Source organism: Panicum virgatum, chromosome 6K (genome assembly GCF_016808335.1).
Source record: "Panicum virgatum strain AP13 chromosome 6K, P.virgatum_v5, whole genome shotgun sequence".
NCBI classification, from domain to species: domain Eukaryota; kingdom Viridiplantae; phylum Streptophyta; class Magnoliopsida; order Poales; family Poaceae; genus Panicum; species Panicum virgatum.
This window is the reverse complement of record NC_053141.1, coordinates 46,104,867-46,132,736: the sequence shown is the minus strand read 5'-3', so window position 1 is coordinate 46,132,736 and position 27,870 is coordinate 46,104,867. Positions and strand designations below refer to the sequence as shown.

The window sequence follows — 27,870 nt, the reverse complement described above, 5'->3', positions numbered from 1 at the left end:
GTTGGTGTTGGGTATTGGGTTCTTTTTGTGATACTAGAATAATTTTTCATAAAGGTATAGTAATTTTCTAGTGAATAAAAAACATCGTTCTTTTGATCCAGTTATATTTTGACGTGAAGCTTGATTATTTTTCTTGAAGATTTAATATGTTTTTATGAAAGTGGAACATTCTCGTCGAGTTTTCTTTTCGTCGAAATCCAGTTCGGACGCTTAGTACTTGAGTTATTATTGTTCAAATCTTCAAAACTTCTCTTTTTTTTCTTAATTATGGATACTAGCACGGCCATGCACGAGAAGGTGCTCTGTGACCCAGGAGGCCAGGAACAATCGAAAGAAGGTAGTGGAGTGGATGATAGAATTGCAATTTTTCACCTACTAGCCAGGGGAAGAGCAACAACAGGAGTTGTAGGGATAGCTGCTTCATGGGCCATCTACCACGCTTAGATGGGCTGGTATTGGCCCATCCATTTGCACCGTATGCTTTGTCATTTTTACTTTGAGACTGCTCGTTTCAGCATTATTTTCACCGCAACGCGACACGTAATAGAGATTTGAAGCTTCTAGATTCTTACGCTGCTCAGATCTTACGGCATGGAGCCAACCAATATATTGTAGCGTTGCGGCGCGGTGTAGTTGCCTCTCAACCGAGCACTCCCTTTCCCAATTCCTATCCTTACTAGTTGTCATTTTTCAGATCAATGCACTATTCTGGCGAGCAGAAACTGATCGATCTGTGAACTGTTTTCTCCGTCCAAAAAAAAACTTCAGCATTTTTATACTTTTTTAAAGTTCGACCAAATGTATATAAAAATTATCAACATTCATCACACCAAATATATATATCTTATTTATGCTATAGTGGATCTACTAATACTCATTTGGTGTATTGATTTTCCATTTAATACAGATTTCTAAGATTGACAATATAAGAAATAAGATTAGATTTTGTATAGGTATTTTCATAGGATACTTTTCTTCATTTAAGTTATATATAGTCCATGTGCGAATGGAAGTACGTACAAATCGTAACCCGTAACATAGGCACAAATCAATCATATGTGAAACACTTGTTTATTTCTTTGCGAAACACAATATATACGTAGACACTCAAATACGCATATACAGTCATCTTTATAAACACAAACACGCCTAATAGCATATAGCGGGAATGCGGGATACGCTTATTTGTACCACATGTACGCCGAAGAGTACTGATATTGATGGTACACCACACCACATAATACTTGGATAAAGAAATCGGTAGGTTGCATTGCATGCATGCAGCAGCCAGCAGCAGCAGGGCACAGGCAGAGCCGCAGAGGCACCACTACAGAGAGATACTCCTACATGCATGGACTACACTGGTTGGGGGAGGGGGAGGGGGAGGCAACCGTCGGGACAAACGGAGTGGCGCATAGCATCAGCGGCGAGCGGCGGCACACGCCAAGGCCAGGCGCCTCCTCCATGTCGACCTCGTGAACCCCCTCCGGCAGCGACCAGTCCAAGTGGTAGAGCAGGCCGACGAGCGCGAGCTCCATGCTGGCGAGCCCGTAGTTATGCTCTCCCGCGGCACCAGCAGCGGCGCCGGCGGGTGCAGCCGCAGCGCCTCCTTGATCACCAGCTTCAGGTACCGGAGGTTGCTCGCCTGCAGCTGCAGGTCGCCCTCCGTCACCACTGCCTTCCCCTGGAACGCCTCCCGGATCTGACCCTGCAGCTTCTTCATAACCGATGGGTTTCGCATCAGCTCCGACATCCCCTACTCCATTGCCGATGCCGACGTCCCCGTCCCGCCGGCAAACATGTCCTGCGTGCGTGCGTGCGTGGTTTGCGTCAATGACACACGGACCTATCACCTACTATATGAGAGTCAGACTAAGCAAACTGCTAATTAATAAGACTTATTACCAGTATGATGGCCTTGATCCTGCTGTTGCTGAGGTGAAAGCCGAAGCCGCCTTTCTCCTGCAGGCCGATGAGCACGTCGACGAGGTTCTCTGGGCAAGGCAAAGCTTGCCAGAGCGGAATTGGCTTGCTTGATATGGCAAGGAAAAGCTTGAAAACACGGGCAACGAGGTGAACAACAAAGCATCCAAACACTAGGACATCTTGCTTAGCCGGGCAAAGCAAAGGCTAGCAAGGGATCCAAAAGGACCCTTAATTTAATTTGTGGTCTCGCGGATTACATATTATGTGAATTATCTGTACTTTTACACTAGATTCAATTTCCAAAGATTCAAGAGAAAAACCACGTTTCAGATATTTTTTTTTTCTGAAAGGAAGGCTAATTACATAGGAGTAGTACTTTGCTGCGGGTACCAAATCGTCTCGGGTGGGAGTACGAAGGCTAATTATGACGCAGGCTTGGTGGCATCAGACGAGGCCCCGGATCGCACACTAGAACTTTCCGGTCCAATCCGAGTTTGATGTGGCCCGATGGGCAGCCCAGCCGAGCGGCACGAGCCAACCCTAGCAGGTTTTTTTTTTAATATTTTTTAAATCTATTTTTACAGCGAATTGGCTTGTAGTCCAATGGTAAGACGGTCCAGTGGGACGCTACCCATCAGAGTTCAAATCCTAGTGCTCGCATGTTTTTCTGAGATTTTTCAAATCCTGGTGCTCGCATGTTTTTCTGGGATTTTCTTAGGATTTACCGGTGTTACACGTTAAGTGGTAAGCGACGTTCCCGTCGACGACGAGGCGCAAGTGGTGACTTTGGGAATCTTAGGATTTACCGCCGTTGACGACGAGGCGCCAGTGATGACTTCGGGAATCTTCAGATCTGCTGGTGCTCAGTCCTTCGGAGGTGCTCATAGGGGTAGGATTTGCGTACGTGTATTCATAGGGTGTGAGTGTGCATGCGTGTTGTGGGTATCTTCGTTGTACTGTGTAATTCTAAAAAAAATCTTTTTTACAATTTTGGTACACATTTTTTTACAGAGATTCCTTACGTGTAGGATTGTTTAATTGCCAGGGAGAGATATTATTGCTTTTGTATAAAGTGCTACACAGAATGACTACAAAAGATTATGTAGTAGGCTAGTAGCAATTGAATTTGCGTGATGGTTTGTAAATAAGTCTATAAATTATTGAAGTTGTCATCATTGCGAGCATGCTAGTCGGAAAACATGGACCATATACTCATGATTCTGTAAGCACAGTTTATAATTCATTCTAACAGATAATCTGCTGTACGATTAAGTTTCATTCACTGCCAACATACTATTAGCCAATTTGTATGGATGATCCCTAAAGTAAACTAAAGTTGTATTGTGAATATAATGGAAAAATCCGGGAAATGTATCTCCTTGACAACACCAGATGATTCCAACTTACCATATACTCTATACACTAGTAGCCCGTTATCCAGGGAGCGACACGTGCCCCTGTGGAGGCGGACGCGCGACGCGGCCCCTGGATTTGGCGCAACCGCCTTAACTCTCCTTCCGGTGGGGCCCAGCGGAACCGAGTTCACGAGACATCGCCGCTTGTCCCTCCTCTCCTTTTCAGTCTTCTCCCTCCTCCCCTTTTCGTTCTCGCTCTCGGCTCGTGGAGTTGGGGACCGAGGGCGGCTCCGGCGGAGGAAACCAGCGGCGGGACCCCCGTCCGGCCGCCGTCCTGCCGGCGCGCTCCAGCCGGACCGCGAAGGTTCCCCTGCAGCGCCTCTCTTCTCTCCGTTCTTATGGTGAGCCCCAGATCTGTGCGATTCTCCCACCTTGGACTCCGTCGGAGGGTGCGTTTCTTCTCCCATTTTTGTGCTGAAGCTCGCGTTGCTGGTGTATGCATCCCCTGCGCGTTCCTATGATGGGCGACCTCTGGTGGATGCAGAACATTCAGAGATAGCCGGCTGGTGGGCTTCGCGTAATCGAGTGTACAGGCGAATGGAGATGGCAGCAGACATCCTTCGGTAGCGCTGCCATGACGCCACAGATGTTCCTGTCGCCAGTTTCATCCATCTGCTTCGACCCCTTCTCTCCGTGACTCCGTCGCCAGGTTCAGCTGATGATGCTGGTCAGCGCCATGATTTTGATGTTAGACGACCAGAATTGGTTCTTATCCAGCGGTAACTGTGGGAACTCCATTATCGCGAACCACCTGGACCCCGGTGCTACAGGTTCATGATCCTCTTTGTCCAGGAGACCTCTCAGGCCCTCAGGGACTCACCAGTGCGTAGCCTCAGCTGCTGGCCTGGTGCCCATGTAATGGTTTGTGTTGACACTCAAAATTGGCATGACCTGAAGTAGGCAAGATAAAGGCCAAAATAGCCAATTCAATATTAACTCTTATTATTTTGCAAGTTTGGCATATATGACCATTGTGCAGGATATGGAGATCGTTTTGGGATATTCTGGATATGATTTTCATTAATGAGACAAAGATGGGCACAAAAAGACATCAAGATGAGGTCAAATCATGGGTTTTAATGCACCAAGACGAAGCCCTCGTCGAGACGATCGAAACGGACATATGGATCGCCTAATTCGGAGTCTGGGTGTAGGAGTTATGGCACCAGGAAGTTCGCCTATCTGGGCAAAACCGGTCTGACCGGATTTGGGGACCGGTCTGACCGGTTTTAGCAGCACGAGGAGTCCGGTCTGACCGGATTTAGGGACCGGTCTGACCGGTTTTTAGCAGATTAGTCCGAATTAGAGTTGTAATTTGATTCTAGGTCGGTTTGTAACATATTTTTGACCTCCCACGGGTACATACCTTCCCACCCTATAAATATAAAGGGCTATGGCCGATTGAGACACACCCAATCGAATCAATACAAAATACATCTACTTTTTACCTCTAAACCCTAGTCTTTTCCAATCTCCCTTGCTGTCCATCGTGATCTCCACGGTCATTGATGGCATCCTAAGCTCGCTGGTCGACCTAGGGCACGTCCGGCGACGGTCACGCCCCGACGGGGTCCCTCCCGGGCGAGAACTTCGACGGCCTTTGCTAGTTTGCTCGTAAACTAGTCGTTCTTCGTCACGTAAGCGCGTTGGTTATCCTTTGCTGGTTTGCTCGTAAACCTTGCCGCTCTTCACCACGTAAGTGTGATACTTATCCATCGAGACGACCGATTCCAGCGAAACCCTAGAAACCGGTCTGACCGGTTTGCTCAACCGGTCTAACCGGTCCGTGTGGCCTTGCTGCTCTTCGGTCCCTTTGCGACTCGCACGTTCGAGTGCTCTCGTGTGTTGACCAAGATTTGCGTCAACAGTTTGATTGGTGATTGCATACTTGAGGAGGGGTCATTGCAGGGAAGGTGATACAGAGGCTATTTTGGAGAACAGAACATCATCCATGTACGTTGTACTGTTCTCTGAAACTTACCAGCGTGCAATTCAAATCTATTGCAGACAAATGTTTGATGACATTCCTTTCCAAATGCTATCTGAAATGGAAATAGTTGCAGTTCTACTGTCGTATATTCATATATTCAGAGCATTTTCTAGCCCTTTATCTACGTACATGCCCGTTGTAAAGTAGCAATTCTCCTGGTCATTTTCCCCATTCGTGCATATCAGAGCATCTGGGCCACTTTGATGTTGGCTGCTTACATAACTACAAACTGATATGTAGTATATAAGCCACCCTCTGCTTCATTACCTAAATTCTAGACTACTATCCTTCTCTGAATTTTTAGATTTTTTACATGTTCGACTTCCTGTTTTTTGGTTCGTGGATATCTCTTGATAATTTAAGGTCTGTTTAGTTGTTTTCCTTTTACATTGACTAATGTTCTGCAAAGGGTAGAATTAAAAGCAGATGAGAGAAAAATATATCGAAGTTTCTTTTGTTGCATATATGACAGATTAGTTTTCTCTGAACTTTCCCTTCACTGCCTAGCCTACACGTCTTTGGACCTCTTCATATCTTATTCTTTGATTTCATTATCTTTATCAGCAAGCAAAGAGCTACGGTGCTATGTTTTCACATTTCAAATGGACCGGTACGTGCATCACTTCTTGATTTATTGTGGACCCTGCCATCCTGAAGCCATGGTCAAGCATGCAATGCAACAAGTTTCTTGATTGTCTTACAATCGAATCTTTTTCACTCAAACTGAAACAATACCACAGCTTCGTAACTGCCTGATGAAAAACACTCAGTTTATCGCCTACTTATTTCTTCGTTTCCTTTTGGGCTGCCAATAGAAGAACTCAATTCTTTATGTCCACTAAACTTACAAGATTGCTATTTGTCTGTCCAAAACTAAAATACAATATCTTCCTCAACTGTTAATATGCAGGGGAATTGTAGGGCAACAGAAAGGCAAGATTTGAAGCCATTATCCTCCTTAAGGAGGGGAATTATAAAAGTAACCTAATACAGGCGCGGCGTAGTGCGCCATCCATCCTAGTACCCATGATTGCACATAGCCTAAGATATTTCTAATCCTTTGTCACTTCCTCTCATACATTCGGTTTTTAGCAATTTCTCCATATTAAACCTAACCGGTGGGCCTTGCAGATCAGCAGCCGCAACTTGGATAGGGTACGAAAATTGAAAAGTGGCATGACAAGATTGACAGCGAGAGTTCAGAAGGTCTGGTTCCTGTTTTTTGTATTTCATTTGGTTTGCTACCTGTACTTTTTTCAGTAATTTTTTAATATATTTTCTTTAGAATGGAGATAATCTGTGTTGTTCACTGAGTTCTGAATGTCATTTTGCAATCTCAGTTCTCCTGCTTTGCGGAAATTTAGCTCTGATAATGATCCATGTTATTGTAAGATCTCTGTAAGAGGCTCGACAGTGAGTTGTGATGGAAAGTAGTTTTTTTGCCTCTTGGGATTGAGAAGCTTAGATCGGCTTTAAGGACATATTCCTAGTTCTCTTTGGTTATGAGTTATATTGGAACAGGAAATTTATCTTTTTTTGTAGTGGGTTTAATTTATTCAAGTCAAGAAGAGAAGCAAACATCTAGATGCCTGTTATGAGGAAGAGTGCTGCTAGAATGATGTCTGCTCGACAATATTGAGTTTTTATTTTTATTGAGAAACAAAGGGCACAACTCAGATTCTGCCTTGTTTTGAATTGTCATGGTTCCGTCATTGTTTGCCTTAAGTGCTTCATGGGGTTGAACCCTTTAGTTTCCTTCATAATATAAAATCTAACCTACAAATGAACCAACAAAAATTGGTTGGGCTTTCTGAATAAAATATTCATAATGAAGCCATATATTAGCTAATTATTTTATTATGTTTGAATCTTCCATTTGTGTTATTTTCTTCTGTGACATCAGCATTCTTGTGAATAGTGATAGACTATCAGCCTATTTGGTTTTGTCCAAATGAAAGCATGACAAATATTCTCTATCCATATATTGGTTCCCCTGTCAGTGGTTCTGGTGGGCCAAATTGGTTCCCCGCATCCCCAACTATTGGTTCAAAAATATCAAGAGCAAGCAGAGCCAGTGCAGCTACTATACATGGAAATGAGAATGATGTGGAAGAGCTAGAGATGTTGCTAGAGGTCCGTATTTTGCTCCTTTACCTAGATGCCATAACTTTTCAATTGTCATAATCATCGGCTGAGCGCTTAGGGCTCTTCAATTTGCAGGCATATTTCATGCAAATAGATGGCACATTAAACAAATTGACAACGGTAAGTTAACACAGTTGAATCTAACTTCACAATCACCAGAGCCTGCCCTTATGCTTCTGTTCATAAGAATGTAGTTTACATTTCTAATACCAATAGAATTTTTAGGGTTTAGCCCTGTGTTGATGTTGTATTTGTCTGCGACACCTTTTCAGCTGAGAGAGTACATTGATGACACAGAAGATTACATCAATATCCAGGTAATATTTTCCTTTATAGATGCATACTGCCTTGTATGCTAAATTACTCAATAACCATTCAGTTTCTAATTAATTTTCATTTTATCTTTCTCTTTCTATTTTGTTGTGCAGCTCGATAACCACCGTAATCAGTTGATTCAGGTAATTTCCAAAACATGGGGCCTTATCATGATACTTTTTCCTTGAGATGCAGAAACTTTAATAATACACAATGATCTTAGACAAGTGAAACTTTAGTAGTTTGATGTGTAACAGCGGCACTTTAGTAATTTACTAATTTGATGTGTAACAAGCATGTGCTGGATGAGCGTTCCATTCCTATATTCTTATCACCAAGCAAGCCTTGACTAATACTTGTTTCATTTTGGCACTAAGTGATAGACTAATACTTGTTGCATTTTCGTACTCTGTGAGTAATTTTTCCCCCTTTGGTCCTTTGCAGCTAGAATTATTCTTGAGTTCGGGTACCGTCTGCCTGTCACTTTACTCGTTAGTTGCTGGAGTCATTGGTATGAATATACCATACACCTGGAACGACGGCCACGGCTATATATCTTCAAATGGGTAAGTTACCACTCACAATAGGACACCTGTATTATGATAGGCTGACTGTTGATTTCTAATGTTCTGCTTGCTGCTACTTGTTCCTCCGGTGACAGGTGGTTATCGTATCAGGGCTTTTTTGCGCCTTTATCTTCGTCTCCATTGTTGCTTATGCGAGGCACAAGGGTCTCGTTGGATCCTGAATAGCTGAAATAACCGCAACTTGCTTCCCTCAATTGTAAATTTGAGCTAGACAGCATCAACTGTGCGGGGGTGATTCATCTCTTGTACCAAATTCGGTAGTATCAGATTGGGGATGTTGATAGGAACAATAATAGGAAAACAGTTAATGCAAAAGAAACATGTATTATGATTGTCTCCCACGTGGTCCTTTCATATAGTTTTTTTATAACTCACTAAAAATTCAAAATGTATGATATTGACTAGGTAGCTCTTTTTGAAACGATTTTCTAAACTACGTGCCTGCATTCTCTTTCACTTTTCGTTTATTACTCCCTCATTTCACAAATATGGAAGAAAACAAAGGAAGAAATTAAAAGGTAGAATAACCTGCTCGATTCATGTCTTTCCTTATTAATTCTAAAACAAAGAAAGTTAAAAAAAAAGTAAAGTAACATGTGTGCGTGGGTATAAAATGAGGTGAAAAATAAAGGATCAAAGGGTATGAATATTTTTCTTCCATTGGTTTTGGATCATTTCCAACCCCTTCTACCTGCGCAGCGGGGCTAACCGAGGGGTGCACTAGGGCCATAGTGGATAAAACATATTTTTTTAAAAACTTGTTCTTTTATACGGTGGATACAAATGTATAATGCGGTTGATTTTTTCAAAAACTTTGATAATTTATTGTATTTAAAGAATTGTAAGTCACTATGCCATTTATTTTGTTGTGATTTGCTTTATTACTAAAGATAGCTTGAATACGATTTGTATTTCATGTTTGAATATTTTTTGAACATAATTATGATTAAAGTTGTAAAAAATCAATTACGTCATATATTTGTGAACGGAAAGAGTTAATTGTAGCAAAGGTCACTTAAAAATGATTTGCTATATGCCTTAGTATATGTTTTACGAGGCGATGGTTTTTTTTTTGTTCATCCTGTACTGTTTCTGTAGGTATTGTTCTGCCGAAACTCATTTTAGCTTCTCCTAAAAGAGAAACGTGTGAATCGAGTTTTGAAAGTTTTTTAAAAACATTATAGGTGTTGAGCCGTCTTCCACCGGTTGAGAACCTCTCGTTTTCATCATTGTCAGTCAATCATATAAATATATAATAATGCCAATGCCAACATAGGAGTACGTAGTACAGAAGATATTTGTGAATTGTACGTCAGCAGGACGAACTATAGCAGGCAGCTAACTAAAGGCCCAAGGTCTCGAGCAGGGTTCACCTTACCGGCAGTAACCGGTTTCCCGCCGTTTTGCGGTATCGGGAAACCGCCGGTTACCGGCCGGTAACCGCTAAATACCGAGTGAAACATAAATTTAAATTCAAAAAATCGGTAACCGCTGCTTACCGACCGGTAACCGCTGTTTCCCGGTTGGTAACCGCTGATTTGTACAGGTAAACATCGTATGACGTGGGAAATTAAAAAAATTTGGCAGCATTTCCCGGTAATTTGTAAATGTCATTACTCATTGCACATGGTATATATCAAACAATTGTATAACATTCACACATACATAGAATAGAAGTTCATATCCATATAAATAGAAATTCACATCCACAGGCCATATAGATCATCACAATAATAGTCCATACAAATCATCACAATCATAGTCCATACAAGTCATCACAACCATAGTCCATACAAATCATCACAACCATAGTCCTTACAAACCATCATCGCCAAAGTTCATAATACATAGTAGTTCACACGATACATACCACATGGAGTTTATTATTCGGACTCGTCCTGTTGATACGAGCCATAGCCATAGCCTCCGTAGGCCCCATATGCGACATAGTCAGCATATGCCGCATATCCTTGATCCTGCATAATGAAGGTGATGAAATTTCGATGAAACAATCAAATTAATACAAACGAGTCGCTAAACCGCCATTTACCTGCACATAGGAAGCATCTTGCATGTTGGGTAATCTATAGGCACCATATATGGGTGGGAAATAGGGCCTAACTTGAAGTGATGGATATGCATGTGGATCAGGAACTGTATGTGGGTGATGGAGGTTAAATAGATATGGTTGCTCATATGGATAGCGTGGATATGTGTAGTCTGTGTTCACTGAGCTAGAGCTATCCTCATCATGAGGAATAGGATGATGTGCACTGCGTCTAGTCTGTCGTTGTGAGCTAGGTGCACCATGATCCGTATCCTGTGTGGCATGAGTGTACTGGCTCTCCCCGGTAAACCTCATACCCTCTCCACCTCCAACTACATCACCACCCCCGCCACCTCCGCCTACATAACCCCCACTGTCAGTCCCATCATCACTTCCATCGTTGTTGCTATCATCACCCCCTTCATCATTATCACCATCATCACTGACACTAGGATCCGGTGTGCTATCATCTGTCCTAAATTCTTCCTCTTCAATGTCATCCTGCCTTTTTCCCTTTTTCCTTTGCCGATCCAATGGTCGAACACGTGTCTTCCTCTTACCAAGATGTGTGTCACCAACAGTCTCTTCTGCCCATTCATGTACATCCAAATTCCGTAGCTCTGGAATATCACGTGCTTCCAAATTCTCCATTCTTCCTTCTGAAGTGTTCATACTCCTGAAGTGCTTTGGATGCTGTGTTTGTGTCAAACATCGTTTTTCATCCCCTTCCTCATATCTCCTAGTACACCGTCCACCACTCCACTTACATAGTTGACATATAGATGGTGTGCACAAGCAGCTTGCACATATGTGCCCATCATCACACTAAACAGCCTTCGAGCGATGACATCATTTGTGATCTTTAGAAAACGGGCCTGATCGTGAGCAAATTTGCTTGCATATGTCTGCCTTGTATTTTGATACTCCATGAGAACTTCTCCCAAAGTTGGAGTTTTGTCATGGTCAGCAAATCTCAAGAAAATGTAAAGAGGCTCAACATCATCAATAACAATCTGCATGGCATTCCACCAGTCAAGTGATGTGAGACAGTGAAATGCATACTGACCTTCAGCTGAGTTGAAATGGCGTGAATTTCTGAATTCTGGAGACACCATCCATGCCATGAACTGATCCTTCTTCCTCACAAAGCTCTCTAGAAACATGTAATTGGTGCCAAATCTAGTTGCATTCCATTTAACCAACTCACCTCCTATGGCTTTACTCATCATGGCATGTAGAGTGTTCGAGTTGTACATCCAGCTGCATATCCTCTGGGCACTTTTAATCATTGCCTCGTGCTCAGGCCACTTCCCAATATCCTTCAACATGAGGTTGATGGTGTGTGCAAGACATGGCTGCCACACGATATGTTTGTACTCCTCATGCAACAACTGACATGCCTTCTTGAAGTTAGAGCCATTATCTTTGACGATCTGCACAACATTCTCGTGCCCGACATCACGTACAATTTTTTCAATCTCCTGCATGTGAGAGAAAAGTATAAGTTTTAAGAAATATGAACCTACGTACAGAATCCATGGTCTTGTGAGTTGTGACAAACCTTTAGCAAGAATGCATGGTCTTGAACCACACCAGTTGCATCGACAGACTTCCAAAAGTACATCATCCCATTGCAAAAAATTAAGAAGTTGACGACACTGTTGCGACTTACACCAGTCCAAGAATCACACATGATTGTCACACCATATTGTGGCCACTCTACCCTCCACTTCTCTATCTCCTTTTCAATCTCAGTTACAGTAGCGTCCAAGTACTTGCCATCTATCTCCTTGCCAGTTGGCAGCGGGACACCAACTCCTGCATTAGAACAAAGCATTAGCTCAATATATTGATTTATGTATACAAATGCCAAACCAAACAAAATGGATTGCACAATCTCACCTTGGTTTTGTGTCTCTATGATGGCTGCCCTGAAATAGGGGTCATCCACTTTCCTACCAAGTATACCAAGTGCATGCAGTGCCTTTGCCCAAGCTTTTCCCACCCTTTCCTTCGCACTCCTACCCTTGGTGGTCCATGGTCCAGTATCTATCCTTGTCTGCCGCGGTCCAGAGGAAGTCGCTAGGTGGAAATCTCTAACTCTCTAAGGCAACTGTGTCTGACTCCTCGTCAGTCTTGGGCCACCTCCTGAACCAGAGCCACCACCCCTCTCATACCTTGGACCGGCCCTCTGCTGAAATTGAAACTCCTGTCATGATTGATGTAGAGCCTCTTCCATATCTGGATCATCTTCCTCACCTTCGAAGTCCACAAAACTGCTTCTAGCTGCCTCATCGGCCCTCAACTTTGACCGCTCCCTTTCAAACCTTTTGCCCTTGATCCTGTCAAGCTCATGGTTAAAAAACTCTTCACTTCCAGAGGGAGCGAAGGAAAGTCCTTCGCATCCTTCCCGCGTTGCGCCAAATGTTCCTTAAGCCTTGTTGCTCCTCCCCCATTCCTCTGTTGATGGCAATACTTACACTTCCATCCATTGCCTATCTTCTCTCCATGCTCCCACACTGGATCCACCATTTGCCTACAGCAATGCGCAAACAATACAACTAACATTAACACCAGCGGCGGATCCAAAGGGGGGGCTGGGGGGCTCCAGCCCCCCCTAAGAGCCCCTAATTACATGTAAATCACTGTAGCAAAAGCCTCAAATTACCATTAAATCTTCACACAAATCAACATATCCATTGTTTCAGCCCCCCTTGTCTCTCATCCTGCATCCGCCACTGATTAACACAACTATATACATATAGCTAAAATGAACAGATTAACATGAACAAATGAACACACATATAGCTAAAATATATACGTACATATGAACAAATGAACACACATGAACAAATGAACAAATGAAAATATACGTACATATTCGAAATATGAACACACATATATACATATAGCTAAAATGAACAAATTAACATCCAACTACCATGAACAAATGGATCCATATAGCTAATATGAACACATATTTTTGAATATAGCTACACAACAAACATCTAAAAATCAATGTAAAATCAAGAAATACTCACAATGCAGTGGTTTCCGGTCCAAATGCGCCGATTTCCGCTCGGAAAATGCCGAATACCGCTCGGGATTAGAGGATCCCGCTACCGGACCGCCACCACAAGCGGCGCATCCCGCTGCCACCACCGAAAATCGCCGCCCTACCGGCGGGATTCGCCGCTAAACCGATGGCTACCGCCGCCCGCGGCAGGCCAGCAGCCGCGCGAGTGCTTCCCGCAGATGCCGCTCGGCTACCGCCCCCTACCGGCGATAAACGACGCCTGTGAACCGAGATCGACGGCAGCCGGCGGCAAAATCGCCCCTGGGGCCTCAGCTCGGGGTGAAAGGGGAGGGGAAAGTGACTCTAGCGCTGTCGCGAGATCGATGGGGTGTCGGTGGGGTGGTAAATACGCTTTTGGGTTAACGGGTTAACGAGCCTTAATGGGTTCCGAAAGTTTTTTTATTTTTTTGAGTGCCCAAATGTTCAAATATTTGAACATGTTCTATATTAGAATGATGTATGTCATCTCTACTTTCTTACCATATTTTTTCCTTTTTTATTTCAAATTTTTTGAAAATTTTTAATTTCGGCGAAATTTTTTAAAATTTACCGCCGGTATGGGTTACCGCCTAGTAGCAGTATCGGGAAAATTTGGCGGTAACCGCTGGTTACCAACCGGTAAGGTGAACCCTGGTCTCGAGTGGGAAGAAAGCCCATCCCACAAAGTACTATTTTTGTTCTGCGAGTGTGAGGGCCCTGTTTATTACATCTACACCCTATTGAGTATTGAGAATTTGAGATTGCCCGCCAGCAGAGTGGTGAGAGATGAGAACTAGGCCAGATTAAATTTGACGAGGATACGGTTGAGCTTCTCCTTGGACAGCGGCTGCAAACACATATACATTCAGACGTTATCATCAGGAAGGAAATCGTGACTGAAATACTGAATCGTTTAAAAAGGAATGATCTTTCAGACTTTCACCAGTTACACTGTGCCCACCTATATAGTATGACCTATCCCCTCTGATCCACAAGAGCGAGCAAGTGTCGATCACCTTAGGCGTGAAGTCGTCGGCCCCGGCCTCCAAGAACGCGTCGACGTCGGGCGGGCGGCAGTCGCTGGACAGCCCGACGATCGGCGTCGTGACGCCCAGCCCCCGGATCTGCAGCGTCGCCTGCACACGTCCAGAGCGGAGAGAGCGCGTCACCACGGCACCACCACTAAAACGCCGCCAAATAAAGCGCAGGCAGGCGGCGCCGCACGTAGCAGCAGATCATTCACCGCAGACGCACCTCGTGTCCGTCCATGACGGGCATCTGCTTGTCGGTGATGATGAGGTCGTAGGCGCCGGCGCCGCCCTCCCGCACGCGCCGCACGGCCTCGGCGCCGTTCCCCGCCTCGTCCAGCTCCACGCCGCCGCCGCCGACGGCCGACTTCAGCAGCGCCCTCGCCAGAACCTGCATGCAGACCAGGAGCAGGCGCGCGTGGAAAAACCGTGCATCGGCTCCGGCCGGCCACCCACTTGTCACTAGCCACTCCAGTGATGGTCGAACATAACAAACGGCAAGTTAGCAAGTTGGTGCGCGCGCGCACACACGTACCCTGTGGATCTCCTCGTCCTCGACGAGGAGAACCCTGACCACCCTCCGCTGCACCGCCGCCGCGCTCGCGGCGCCGGCCATTGCAGGGCGCTGCTCGACCTGACGACACACCGCACCAGCTAGCCCGGACGCAAAGCGCAGCTCCGGCCACGCGCGCGTACAGGCTACAGAGCAAGACGACGGGGGTGCCGCTCGATCCGCGCTACACGTTTAAGTATCCGGTGGAAGGAAGACCCCCCGGCCCGGGGCGCAGATGGCTGTGCCTGCCGAGCCGAGCGCCGAGAGCTAGACAACAACGACGTTGCGAGGAGTTTGCATGGACGAGATCCCCACGCATTCTACCGGTGCCGGCCTCCTTTGGGGAAAAAAAGGGCTCCATGTGCTCAACTGCTCAGCTCGTCGCGCTGTGAGCGGCTCCCAGTGGATCATCACCCCCGGCCCCGGTCCAGACTCCAGAGGCGTACGCGAGCACGCTACACGCCCGATCCATCGGCGATCCAGTAAACCACCCGCAGAAGATGGCGTGGCATCACGATCATTGCGATCTAGCCATGTTGCCGTTTCGAGGGGGGAGTGGCGATTCAAGTCTCGGATCTCCGGCCTCGGCTGTTTGCCCAGACTGATGCTAAATTTGGCGGAATAATTGGACGGCCACGGCTGCTACTGCTGGCAATAGCAAAGTAGCCTACTAGTCCCTACGGCGCTCGATGGGTCGATAGATCTTTCAGGGATCGTGCCGTGTCCATGCCTGAGCAGCTGAGCCCTTGATCCGACGACGGCGGCGGCGAGGTAGAGATTGGCGGCAGCCGTTGGTGACGACTGACGAGTCTACGCTGCACGGCTGCAGTACTGCGCGTTGGGAAGTCCAAGGCCCTTCCCAGGTACTTCCAAGTAACTAACCTAGTTACAATCAGGCAGACTTATTCAACATTTTTTATCATCATATTCTGTTGAAAACTTCATGTATCCTCCTCTGTAACTGATGTACTGAATATCTCGATGTTGGTTTTAGGTTGGTACAGTTGTTGAGCCTGCATCTGAGTTCTACTCAGGTAGGCTGACGAAGAGGGAGCGAAAAACAACATTGGTTGATGAGCTGTTATCGGATCAATCTCTTAAGAGCTACAGGTATGCAACTATGCTCATCATGCAAGCATATGATCTTGCGATTCCTCATGAAACTAGTTATCTAGCATTATCTGTAAGTTATCTGAGGAACGAGAGTACTCTATCCTGCCTGTGATGAGTGAATTGTCAACCGTGCGGTGTGATCGTGCGCTTGGTCTTTAGATTGCAGGTACACGGGCGTCGAGTGTCGACGGAGAGTTGCCGTAGAGGAGCTCGGGCCGGGCGGCAGCTGTGGCGTCCACTCCTGGATCGAGGGCGCAAGCGGCGACGGAAGGCGGGTTTCTTGATTTGCGCCACAAAACCAAAGAGGCAGACGGCGGTTGAAGACGCCAAGTCGTGGAGGCACGGGCGTCGGTCTCGGGACTGACGGAGGCGACGGGCGTCGACGGTGTCTAGGGCCTCGCTGCGGGCGAGGAGGTGACGGGCGTCGGGCGGCGTCTAGGGCCGTCAGGAGGCCGAGGCGGGAACGGCGTCTAGGGCCACGGCGTGGAGGCGGGAATCTTCCCGCTCGTGAGGTTTTGGCGGTTTTCTTAAAACCGGCCACCTACCCGGGTTTCGCGGACCCTCCAAAACCGCGGACCGGATCTTCGTCGATGTGGCGGCATCGCAGCATAGACTTCGAGTCGAAGAAAGAAGCTCCGCCGTCGATCGAGGTTGTACAGTGGGGTGCTGCTGACCCGACCGGTCTGACCGGTCCCCTGGACCGGTCTGGCCGGTCTGGCCGCAGCAGCCGGGTATAAATACCCCCCACCAGCCCCGTGGTTGGGAGAGTCTCTTGAGTCTTTTGTTTTCTCTGGGTTTTTCCTTCTCCCAGCTCTGCTCTAGGTTAGGGCCAAGGACTCCAACGCAAAGAGAGTTTAGATTATAGCTATTCTCTTCAATCTAGTGGGTGGATGATGGGCGGATGGCTCTAGCCTTTGTATAGGTGAATTCCTCTGAGATTAATGGATGAAATTTGTTTGAGATTCACTTGTGTGTGCTGAGCATCTCGTCCTCCCCTTCTCTCTTGCGTTTTGGGTTTAATTCCCCTCTTTTGGTGTGTTTCTTGTTTGGAGGAGACCAACCCTTGAATTCGTGATTTGATGGACTCTTTGTGACGATTCTAATCCTTCTAGCCGAGTGCTAAACCTACTGGAATCAAGAGTTCTCACGAATTGGCGATTTTGTGTTCTTGAGAAAACCCAATCCTTTTTTATCTTTCTTCGATTTCTCTCAATCCGTGAATCTTTTGGGTGAGATCTTTTAGGGATATGTTCACGGGGTAGTTACGAAGCTTTCCTCCAAGTTTCATCGAATTTGGACTTCGTTTACTCAAGATTTGGCTTTTGAAGCTTTGGTCTCGGGCTGTCTGGAAGAGACCGGTCTGACCGGTCTGGATTTTTGAATTCCAGCCCGACCGGTCTGACCGGTCTAGATTTTTGAATTCCAGCCCGACCGGTCTGTGCGACCGGTCTGACTGGTCACTGTAGGCCAGTTCTGTGTTCCGACTCGCTTTGCTTCCGCGCTGCGACCTGGGTCTTCTGCTACGAGATAGCTTGTTCATAGCTATTCTCGCTAACCTAGGTTTGAGGGCTTGCGGTGATTTTGGGACATAGGCCGACGTTTCAAATTTCGAAGAAATTTTGATCGGCTCCCATTCACCCCCCCTCTGGTCGCCAGTTTCGGTCCCTCATTATCTAACAAGAGAAATTCATTTTACTTATAGACCATAGAGCCTCGTCATTATGATTTGGATTTCAGATATTGAAGCAAGGCTCCAGCAGAATGATGTCCTAGTTTCAAGAGTGCATTTCCTTTTCTGTTCTGACTCCTGGGCATGTAGTGCTGTTACCTTAGCCTTTCCCCCATCATTGATGTCTGATAATAGAATAAAACAGATCCTGTACCAGATGTTTTCCTTGTAGCTTGAGATTTTCCTTTTTCTGAAATTGAATGTGATGTCGATCTCCACTGAAATGCAGGAAGCGCAAGGTACGGGAAATCCAGGAGAGTCGTACGCCAGGAGGCAACCAAAAGTGGAAGAACAAGGGGAAGCAAACACTTAAGAGGACCAAGGATAGGCGAAAATGAGATTGGTGTGTCACCTGCTTCGGTCGTGAGAAAGAAGAGTGGAGAATTGGACGAAGGTTCACCTCCCTCAGTATAAATTGTGATTCCAGTGTAATGTGGTGAACTTCAGCAGCATGTTGTCTGGACTACAGTACTCTGCATTCTGCAATTCGGTTAACTACGTGGAAGTGCATAACTATTTTCTCATGTCATCGCTGGTTAATTGATTATTTGTAATCAATCGGTCCAATGTGGCTACGGCGTCCCATCCCTACAAATGTAGAAAAAGAGAATCCATTCTCTTGAAGTACCCATACCTTCTTGTTATCATTAGGAAATCTTTACTTCTTCCCTGATATGCCTGCTTAAAGATTTTTTTTCCTTTTTGTGTTGAATATGGCTGTGGCATAATCAATTCAGTACAGTCCTTCCACAAACTCATAGAAAAAAATGCAATATGAAGCAGTGTGAGTCAATGGTCACATGTAGTAGTAGGATCAGTTAATAAAACATGCAATTCAGAATAATCAACATAGAAAACTGCAGTGTGGAGCAACAAAACTCTTATTGGGCCGAAACTATTAAACAGCCAGGTGATGGTTCCAGAAAATGTAGCGCGCGCGATGCATAGTTATTAGAAAAAAGTTTTTTTTTGCCTCCTTTAACTTTGAGCTGAATTTCACCATAATTAGAAAAAAATGTAGCGCGCGATGCATTATCTATAGCTTAGTCATAATGATCCAATAATCATAAATTTTTTTACTACAAATCAATCATATAATGATTATCCTACCATAAAAATTTCACCATAATTGGATTATAGAAATTGTTGCTACAAATTAATTACAGAAAAGTATGTATCTAAAGCTTCAGTAAAAAAATTATATTAAAATATACCACATAATATATTCACTGCGTAAATATACTCACGTGGAGTCCAACCAAATTTGTTTTTCTATTTTATGATTTTTTTTGTGATTTACTATGATTTTTTAAAAATTCAGTCAAAATAAACATAAAAAAGGAATAAAAACCGCTGCCATGTGAGCCTCAAACCGATCAGAGAGGTTATGTGAACTGTTTCGCGAGTCTAAGGAGTCTAGATGGATGATTTCATTGTCCAGGGAGGAAAAACAGATTCGAACTAAAGTTTTGGGAGAAAAAAAAGACTTATTCCTAATTATTACGTGCGTTGAGGCTGGACCTCACAATGGGTTAATGTTGGAGCCCACCTGACATGCATGTTGCCCGGTTCCTTGGTCAATGGCATGCTGCATTTCTTCATCTGCCGTCCTGAGGTGTATCCTTGGAAGTATCAGATAGCAGCGATGGATATCAAAGGGAAGACGAGTAGGATCATTCCCTGGCCAGATAAGAGTAGTTTCCCACTTTTTGTTGGTCAATCCCAAGGACGCCTGCATTGCGTGGGTAGACTTGAGGAATGGGAGAAAAAGTGTTTAAAATGGGCTGGTCTGTCCAGGTTTGGCAGAGATACAGAAGGATGGGTCCTCAAGCACAGGGTGAGCTTCTTGAAGCTGTTTGGACAAATGAGTCGCTTTTATGTTTACGAAAGATATGAGCTCGCCATTCATCCGGATCGCAACTTGATTTTCCTTACTCAAATGAACAAGCAGAAGCTGATGGTGCTTACAAAATGATCGCAACTTGACATGGACAATGAGAATTTGGATGCCTTCCACACTCTTGGACAAAACCATGGGTTTTTTACTCCATATATTCCCAATTTCTTGAATTTGGTGCTTACAAATGAGCATTGAAATGTTGATTTTGGAGTACGCATGGGCATATTCTTCAGGAAATCAATCCCATGTATGAAAAAGCTAACATGTAGCATCCTTAGTAGCGAGTGATTACTAAATGTGAGCTTTTGGTTGCTCAGACCTGTATCTGCTTGTTTATGCTGAACAAACAAATCTTCCATATATTGTAAACACTGCATGTATCAGAAAAGCTTAAATATAAAACTATGTCAACTGTCATAGTAAGATCAAAAGCTGCCCAATTATATAGTTTCCAGACCAGGTTTGGCAGAGATGCAGAAGATGAATGTGTTATAGTTTTTATAGACAACTTTTCTTTTTTGCAGCTATCAGTAATCAGACAGTAATTTTCAACAGCGAATTTTCTTTTATCTGTCCAGTGTTTGTTTATTTATGCTGAAGATTTAAAGGTTACCTTCCATATCTTGCCAACACATCTATCAGAAGTTTAACTAAAACTCTGAAAGATCTCATATGAATCTTGGAAGCTTTCTAGTTGATTATGTGGTGTGGTATAGACAGTATCCCAGGTCTGTTTTTTTTTTCTTTGGCCTGTATGCTATTGAAGAATAACTGGCTCTAGATAATTAATAGGAGACTTGAGAGTTGAGACACAGCAGAGATTTCTTGTTTTGGAAGTGTCATGGAAGATTAGTGATTGTATTGTATCATATATATTGTTTAGATTTAGACTAATAATAGTGCATAAAAAAGATGCCTGGCTTCCATTTCATAAAAAACAAAACTGTGTAACAGCAGTCTGAAGCTTCAGAGAGTAATACATACAGTGCCAGTGCCTAAGCATACAGCTCTGATGGCAAAAGGTTTGACAGAACATGGCACGTGCTATCTGTGTTGAAGTAACACTCATGTAGAGTGATTAAAAAAAAACACTCATGTAGAGTATAGTTGAACTTCAATAGCATTGGTGCTTCGACCAATCCTCCAAGCACAAGAGACAAATGAAACCAAGCCATGTTTGCATTTACATGGAGGTAATTCTCTTCTAGAGTAGTTTGATGTTGGACAAGCACTATGGGGTTTTTTTCCTAGAGGAAAACAAAGACGTGCTGTACAACTTCAGAGTTTAGCTTGCCTGTAGTGCTGTCTTGATAACTTGGTGTTTCAGCTGAAACTCCAGCGCCTTGAGAACTTGCATATTATTTTGGCAAAATAGGCGTTTTCCTCCCTCAACTTTATCTCGAGGGTCAAGTTCGTCCTTCAACTTTCAGATTGGTCAATCTAGTCCCTCGATCAACTTCTATTTTTGGATCAACCTCATCCTTATGCTGATGTGGTGCTCCATATTAAGATGAGGCTAATGAGAAATATGTCATTTCTACCCCTTGACTCCTTTCCATCTATAGTTTCCGCTATTGCTTTTGCGCTAGACATGGAAATGATGCCGATCGAAACAGTGTGAAAGGATTGAACGTGCTATGGCGTTTTCCTCCTGCTACGTAATAATTGAACTTGACCGGCACCCCAACATCTAAAAGTAGGTTCTCTTTGTGCGAACTTGACCAGCACCCCAGCATCTAAAAGTAGGTTGTCTTTGTGCTTCATTGTTTGCGCATAAACTCAGAGTTGTGTTGGACATTTCATTCAAGTATTTCCTATGATCATCATTTTTGGAGGTGAAAGAGTTCCAAATGGAGCTTTTGGAATGGCAAGAGCAAAGGTAGCCAACATTACACCTGATTGATAAACCAACAGCACAAAATAATTTAAAAAGATCAATATCACACAATGATTAAAGATAAAATCTTCATAGGTTTTTTTTGAAAAGTTGTGTGAGAGAGGCTGGTGGATGGCGGATCATATTTCGATAAAGTTTGGGGGGTTTTTATAAACTTTTGTAGTGATAGAGGCTCGTGGACGGCGGATCGTATTTCGATGAAGTACAGGGTGTTTTATGAAACAATTCCTGAGAGAGCTCTTTGGATGGCGAGTTGATTTTCTTGAAGTCTGAGAATGTTTTTGCAAAATGGCCGGACCTAGTAAACATTGTGCCATTCACGTGCGATCTGACGGTCGTTGTGTTTTTGGCTGACGTGGACATTGTCCCTGGCCGCGAGCGTGACCAGGTTTCAGTCTTTAAAAGATCGGTTACCAATAGTTTCTTTGTGGCAACTAAGAAGCAGAGAAAGATGCATGTCATGCGACTTCTTGCATTTTTTTATAATAACATCTAACATGAATTTGATAGTGTTGGAGATGTTTTATCATTTGACAGGATTATCTCTTGCTTGGAACTGGTTATCTTTTAATATTTAGATCTGCTCCTATAAATCTTCATTTGTAGTAGCCATGAGCCCATGACTTGCTACTTTAGAGTTCACATGTTCCAGTAAAATCAGAAATTCTTATAATCTGTTTCTATTTTCTTATATTGTTTTCATATTTCGCGCTCATTCTGAGTTTTACTTAGTTAAATCATAAATTTGATTTGCAGTTTTTTCCCACACATATGTATTTCTAGTTAATGTATAAAATAACTATGTTGTAAATAGCACACAAAGTGCCCTTGTTTGTTGTTTCATCAGTAGAAAGTTATTTGGTTGTCTAAACTTTGAAAAAGTTTACTGTATTAGCTACAGTTGGGAATTCATTTCTTGCAACTAGATATTTCTGGACCTTACTATTGTCACAGCTTTCTTAGGGTATTATGTGTTTCGAAGCGGGCCATTGCTCTTGAAATCTTTTAATCATCGGTTTATTGCTGAATCCAAAGGAGTTGAAATTCCATTGGATCCTAATACCTCCTGTCCAAAGTCTGAACAGGCTCATAATCATCGGTTTATTGCTGTGGAACCACACTGCTGCGTTGATTCTATTCTGAACTGCATTCACATAAACCTTGTTTTATCTTGTTCTAATTATTTCCAGCTTGGTTCTTGTTTAGTGTGAATGCATAATGTAACTAGATCTTCCATCCGTCTGAACAATGTTTTCCATTTGTGAAGGTTACACCGGTGTCTTCCAAAAAAACAAAGAAGTATCCTTGTACACGCCTTGTGATATACGGCGTTCCTTTTTCGGAATACACAGCAAAGAGGTTTTGAAGATAAGACAGAAAACTCTGCACTTTTGAAAGCTGACTTAAACTCAGATTATGCACCAATTTTCTTTTCATTAGATTCAAATGTTCTGTGAGTACCAAAATTCATCTGGTGAGTATGTATACCTTGTGATACAACTTGAAAACTCTACAAACACCCATCATGTGGGATCATTTGGGGTCGTAAAACGTACCTGCTTGGGCATTTAAGCCCGTGTAGAGCTGATTCTATGATTTGTCCATTTTGTTCAAGAGAGCATCGCAAAATGTTACTAGGATTTCTTCCATGGTTGAAATGAATGAGGAGAGGTCAATCATATTCGAACATGTTCAAAGAGTTCATTTTAAGATTACATGCGGTCTAATGCCAGCAAATTTACATTCTCCTGCTATATCCTTTTGTTGTGTGACTTTTGAGGTGTCGGCGTTCTTGCAGTGGAAGCTTGTTCGTTTTCATCAATACAACAGAGAACTTGTGTCTTGCCCTTCCCAAAAAAGGAAAAACAGAGAACTTGTGTCTTGCGTTTTTTTACGTGCTCCGGTAATGTGTGCCCTCCTAACCTGGTCTACTTCTTCTAGTGATAAATACAAAAATAGTGATAAATAAAGTCTATTTTCCCACCAATACGTGCACTCGCACAGTTTAACGCACCCACAAAAAACACAAAATAGTGATAAAAGTCTATTTTTTCACTATACATGTACTCCTACAGTTTAACTCAAACATCCACAAGACAAGTCACCCCGTTGGACCTGCCCTTCTTCTGTCAGTGTTGAAGAAGTTGGCCTTTGAGCATGACCTGACAAAGGAGAGTGCAATAAGATAATGCTTCTTTAGCTTTTCAGTTCCCAGCATAAAATAAAGCACGGATGATCTTAGCTTGTGGCGATGGTCCATGACCTTTTGGCCTTAAAAAAGCTATACTCGAGCATAAATCGCAGGGTCAAAGACTAGAAAGAAGCATCTTGCCACACGTCTCAAGTCTCCAACCCAATCATGAAAGCAAGGCCACACCAACACACACCATCCGTTCGTTTTCAACCCGGAAAAGGTACGGTCTGAATGAAGGTTGAATAGAGAGAGAGAGAGAGAGAGAGAGAGAGAGAGAGAGAGAGAGAGAGAGAGAGAGAGAGAGAGAGAGAGAACCCTCCCTGTAAACAGCGATTTTGATAGGTAACTTTTTAACACATACTCCCTTTGCCCCTAAAATAATGCAATTCTAGCTTTCTCAAGCTAAATCATCTTAAATTTGACCAAATTATGCATAGTAATGTATCAACATTTATAACAACAAATTGATATATGCTGTGAACATACGTTTCGTGATAAGAGCAAGTTTTATGGTTTAGCCAGCAGCTGGCGGAATGCATGTGCCATGTCATCTTGAGCCTTCAATAAAGCCTGTTCATATTATAGAGTTGGCTTTAAGATGGCTAATAGAGTTACTGCATTAAAGAGCAAGTAATTAATGCTTGCATGTACGTACAATCTGATGTGATCAAGATCTTTGTACCCATTCATGCAACACCATAATATGGAAACCAAACATGCTCATCCAGAAAATACCAAACACATCAACTTTAGAGAATATAGTTCACATTAACTAGTAGATAGCAAGCATGATGCTAGATATCAACACCATGACATCAACAGACTTGTCATCTTCACTACAAAAGAGCAGCCAACCCATTTGCATTGCATCAACAGACTTGTAGTCACTGTATAAAAGAGCAAACAAGCAGTATGAATAATTGTGTTATTGTTTTCTATGTATACAGGTTTAAATAGAGGTTCAACTAAAGTAAATAACAGAAACTGAATGCTTACCTATAGCAGGACCCACAGCAATCACCATACAGCAAGTTGTCCTGAAATGAAGTCCATATAAGATATCATGTTGATGATTAAAGTTAAAAGGAAAATGAATTCAAGCATATGCATATACAAGTATCTTACCGATGATTAATTTTGATTCCTATTTCCAAACCTATGCCAAATGTGCTCAATCATATCATTTTTAAGTTGGGTATACTGTGGCCGAGCACGAATAGTAGCTTTTCTACGCATCACATCAGCAAAACATAAATTACCACCAACGTTCACTTCAGGAGGTAGGGCAAATGATGCCCCTGGTTGCTCATTCAAGTCAATGTGAATTTTAGCCACCTCTTTCTCATCCTCTACTATCATATTATGGAGAATCACACAAGCTAGCATGATCCTCCCAACACTCTTGCGCTTCCATAGTCGTGCAGGCCGGCGAACAATGGTAAACCGGGACTGCAACACCCCAAAAGCACGCTCTACATCTTTCCTAGCTCCTTCTTGATACTTGGCAAACAGCTTATGCTTCTCTGTTTGGGGAAGAGGTATTGTCTTCATGAAGGCTGCCCACTCTGGGTATATGCCATCAGCAAGGTAGTAACCTGTACTATATTCATTTCCATTGACTGAAAACTGAACTTGAGGGGCTTCTCCTTTCAATGCATCAAAAAACAGTGGGGAGTTGTTGAGCACATTAAGGTCATTGTTTGACCCAGCAATTCCAAAAAAAGCATGCCAAATATGAAGGTCTTGCGAAGCAACAGCTTCTAGGATCATTGTTGGTACTCCATAATCACCACGGGTGAATTGCCCCCTCCATGCTAAAGGACACTTTTCCCAGCGCCAATGCATGCAATCTATGCTTCCAAGCATGCCGGGAAAACCACGAGACTCATTTCCTTGAAGGATACTCTCAACATCCTCACGTGTGGGGCGTCGCAAGTACTCCCCACCGAACACATCAATCACTCCTTGTGCAAACTTGTCCAAGCACACTAATGCAGTGGACTTCCCAATCTTCAAGTACTCATCAAGGGCATCTGCAGGAGTGCCGTATGCTAGCATGCGCATGGCTGCTGTACACTTCTGCAGTGGTGACAGTCCTATTCGACTAGCACAATCTACCCTATAAGTGAAGTAAGGAGACCACTGACCAAGGGAGTTCACAATGCGCAGGAAGAGGCATTTGTTCATACGGAATCGAGTACGAAACATACTGTTGGGGTATAGTGGTTCTTCAGCAAAGTAGTCCTCCACAAGTCGCTGATGAGCACCTCCATGGTCCCTTCGGATGCTCTTCCTTGGACCAAACTGTCGCTGAGTTGGCTGTGATGTGAAGGTAGCTTTGATCTTCGTTGCGAGCCTCCTAGCAAAAGAATCTAGGACACTCTGCTCACCAGCACACTCTTCAATCACTTTGCAAGGGTCTAGATCATCGGAGTCATCCGAACAAGAAGACATGACTGGGGGAGGAGAATCTGATCCCCTGCTCAAGCCACACACACACACACACACAATATTAGAATTTCTGCCAAGAATAATTAACATGAATAATCAGAATCATATATATCTAACCTACACCTACACAGAACATCTTTTTACAAGACAATCACACAGGTAACCATGTAGCTGCAATGCAAATAGCAAAGTAAGACTACAGATGTATTTATGACTCACTTACAATGTATTTTGCATTTTTATCTTCCTGATCAGCACAATGACTGATTTTGTCACGAGATAATCTACTTTCTGAAGATCTTTTTACTCGTCTATTGGATATCACAAAATTGAAAGAATAAATGACTACAGCAAGCAGGATTAAATAATCTACTATCTATTGTGGGTGATCCAGAGCACAACAATATAGCTAGAAAAATTACTTTTACATAGCAAGCATCTAAATGTTTTTTCATGTGAGCTATCACTCTATCAGTGTCATCTCATATTTTAGTATAGCCAGCATCTAAATATTTTTCCCCATAGGTGGCCATGTACAGATCAATACGACATATCAATCTATTATGAGAAAGATTATCACTACAATATGATTAACCAACCAAGCAAACAGAGGTGGGGGAAGGATATACCATGCTTGCAGATCGGGTTCCTGAGCATTCTCAGTACTTGGGGTAGGAATTGCAGGTGCACCACGATTCGCAGGCGGCCACCAAGGACCTTGAGCCGCCATGCCTGGGTGCTGTCGCCCGGGGAGCCAGTATGGAACAGAGAAAGACGCCATGGACTGCTCCGGCCGTGGACATGGAGGACACCAAGCGCCTGCTCCAAGTAGGGAAGGGATGCCCGCCGGTGGAACGAGCTGAGGCCCTTGGGGAGAAATGGGCTGAGCCCCAGGCGGAGGGATCTCCATTGGCGCTGGTGCACAGGGTCTCTTGGACGATCTAGACATCTCGATGGGAGGGAGAGGCTGCGGCGTCGCTACTAGGGTTTGGAGGTGGCTGCTCGGGATAGGATTCGGGGCTTAATCCCTCAAATCAGCGCGTGAGAGATCGATTTGGAGCACGGGAGATCGATTTGGCTGCGCGGAAGCGGGATTTGGCAGGAGCAGAAGGGGGATTTGGCGGGAGGGAGCGGAAGGGAGCACGAGCGAGGCGAGCGGCGCACAGGATCTCGCGGTGGGGAAGAAAACGCCTTCTCCCCGTCGGCTGCGGGCTGCGAGCGGGCTGAGAGGCCTCGGTTTTGCCCCTTCCGCCCGGCGAGTCGCGGACCGCCCGTTCCCTTCTCTCTCTCCTTCTCTCTCTCTGCCAACAAGGATTTTTGTGACGTGGACATGGATACCGCCCGCCTACATGGCTTCATAATACTTGCTCTAAGTGCAATGATACTTAATGTTGCCAGATGAGATGATACAAAAAGATGTCTTCCTGTTCTGAAAAAGAACTAGAGTTGCCGGAAAACTAAAATTGGCGGTTAAATTATCAAATGATATAAAACAAAGTTGTCAGCTTCTCTAAACGGAGGATAG

At 44.0% G+C, this 27,870-nt stretch overlaps 4 protein-coding genes, 1 long non-coding RNA gene and 1 pseudogene across 6 annotated transcripts; 2 read left to right on the top strand and 4 right to left on the bottom strand.

Moving 5' to 3' along the window:
- The first annotated feature begins 7,290 nt into the window (after positions 1-7,290).
- Positions 7,291-8,687, top strand: LOC120713567 (annotated as a pseudogene).
- A 1,359-nt stretch (positions 8,688-10,046) lies between these two features.
- Positions 10,047-10,619, bottom strand: LOC120639271. Its single transcript, XR_005661342.1, has 2 exons — positions 10,429-10,619; positions 10,047-10,354 (listed from the first exon to the last, which is right to left on the bottom strand). It is a non-coding gene; the product is annotated as an uncharacterized LOC120639271 (long non-coding RNA).
- A 510-nt stretch (positions 10,620-11,129) lies between these two features.
- LOC120713566 lies at positions 11,130-12,720 on the bottom strand. Its single transcript, XM_039999501.1, has 3 exons — positions 12,603-12,720; positions 12,098-12,243; positions 11,130-11,906 (listed from the first exon to the last, which is right to left on the bottom strand). The coding sequence occupies exons 1-3, from the start codon at positions 12,718-12,720 to the stop codon at positions 11,130-11,132; spliced, it is 1,041 nt and encodes a 346-aa protein (XP_039855435.1).
- A 1,553-nt stretch (positions 12,721-14,273) lies between these two features.
- On the bottom strand, positions 14,274-15,124 carry LOC120713565 (two-component response regulator ORR41-like). The gene is made up of 4 exons (XM_039999500.1): positions 15,044-15,124; positions 14,735-14,899; positions 14,497-14,616; positions 14,274-14,327 (listed from the first exon to the last, which is right to left on the bottom strand). Exons 1-4 carry the CDS (start codon positions 15,122-15,124, stop codon positions 14,274-14,276), a joined length of 420 nt encoding a protein of 139 aa, XP_039855434.1.
- A 626-nt stretch (positions 15,125-15,750) lies between these two features.
- On the top strand, positions 15,751-18,530 carry LOC120713564 (rRNA-processing protein fcf2-like). The gene is made up of 4 exons (XM_039999498.1): positions 15,751-15,754; positions 15,891-15,934; positions 16,056-16,171; positions 18,133-18,530. Exons 1-4 carry the CDS (start codon positions 15,751-15,753, stop codon positions 18,239-18,241), a joined length of 273 nt encoding a protein of 90 aa, XP_039855432.1. The 3' UTR covers positions 18,242-18,530.
- Positions 18,531-24,513: 5,983 nt separating this feature from the next.
- Positions 24,514-27,603, bottom strand: LOC120713040. 2 transcript variants are annotated; one of them, XM_039999006.1, is made up of 4 exons: positions 26,975-27,603; positions 25,020-26,373; positions 24,891-24,931; positions 24,514-24,781 (listed from the first exon to the last, which is right to left on the bottom strand). In XM_039999006.1, exons 1-2 carry the CDS (start codon positions 27,292-27,294, stop codon positions 25,026-25,028), a joined length of 1,668 nt encoding a protein of 555 aa, XP_039854940.1. In that variant the 5' UTR covers positions 27,295-27,603; the 3' UTR covers positions 24,514-24,781; positions 24,891-24,931; positions 25,020-25,025. The 2 variants fall into 2 exon arrangements, with proteins under 2 accessions (XP_039854940.1, XP_039854941.1); XM_039999007.1 differs by having other exon boundaries at positions 25,020-26,333; positions 26,972-27,602.
- Positions 27,604-27,870: the final 267 nt, after the last annotated feature.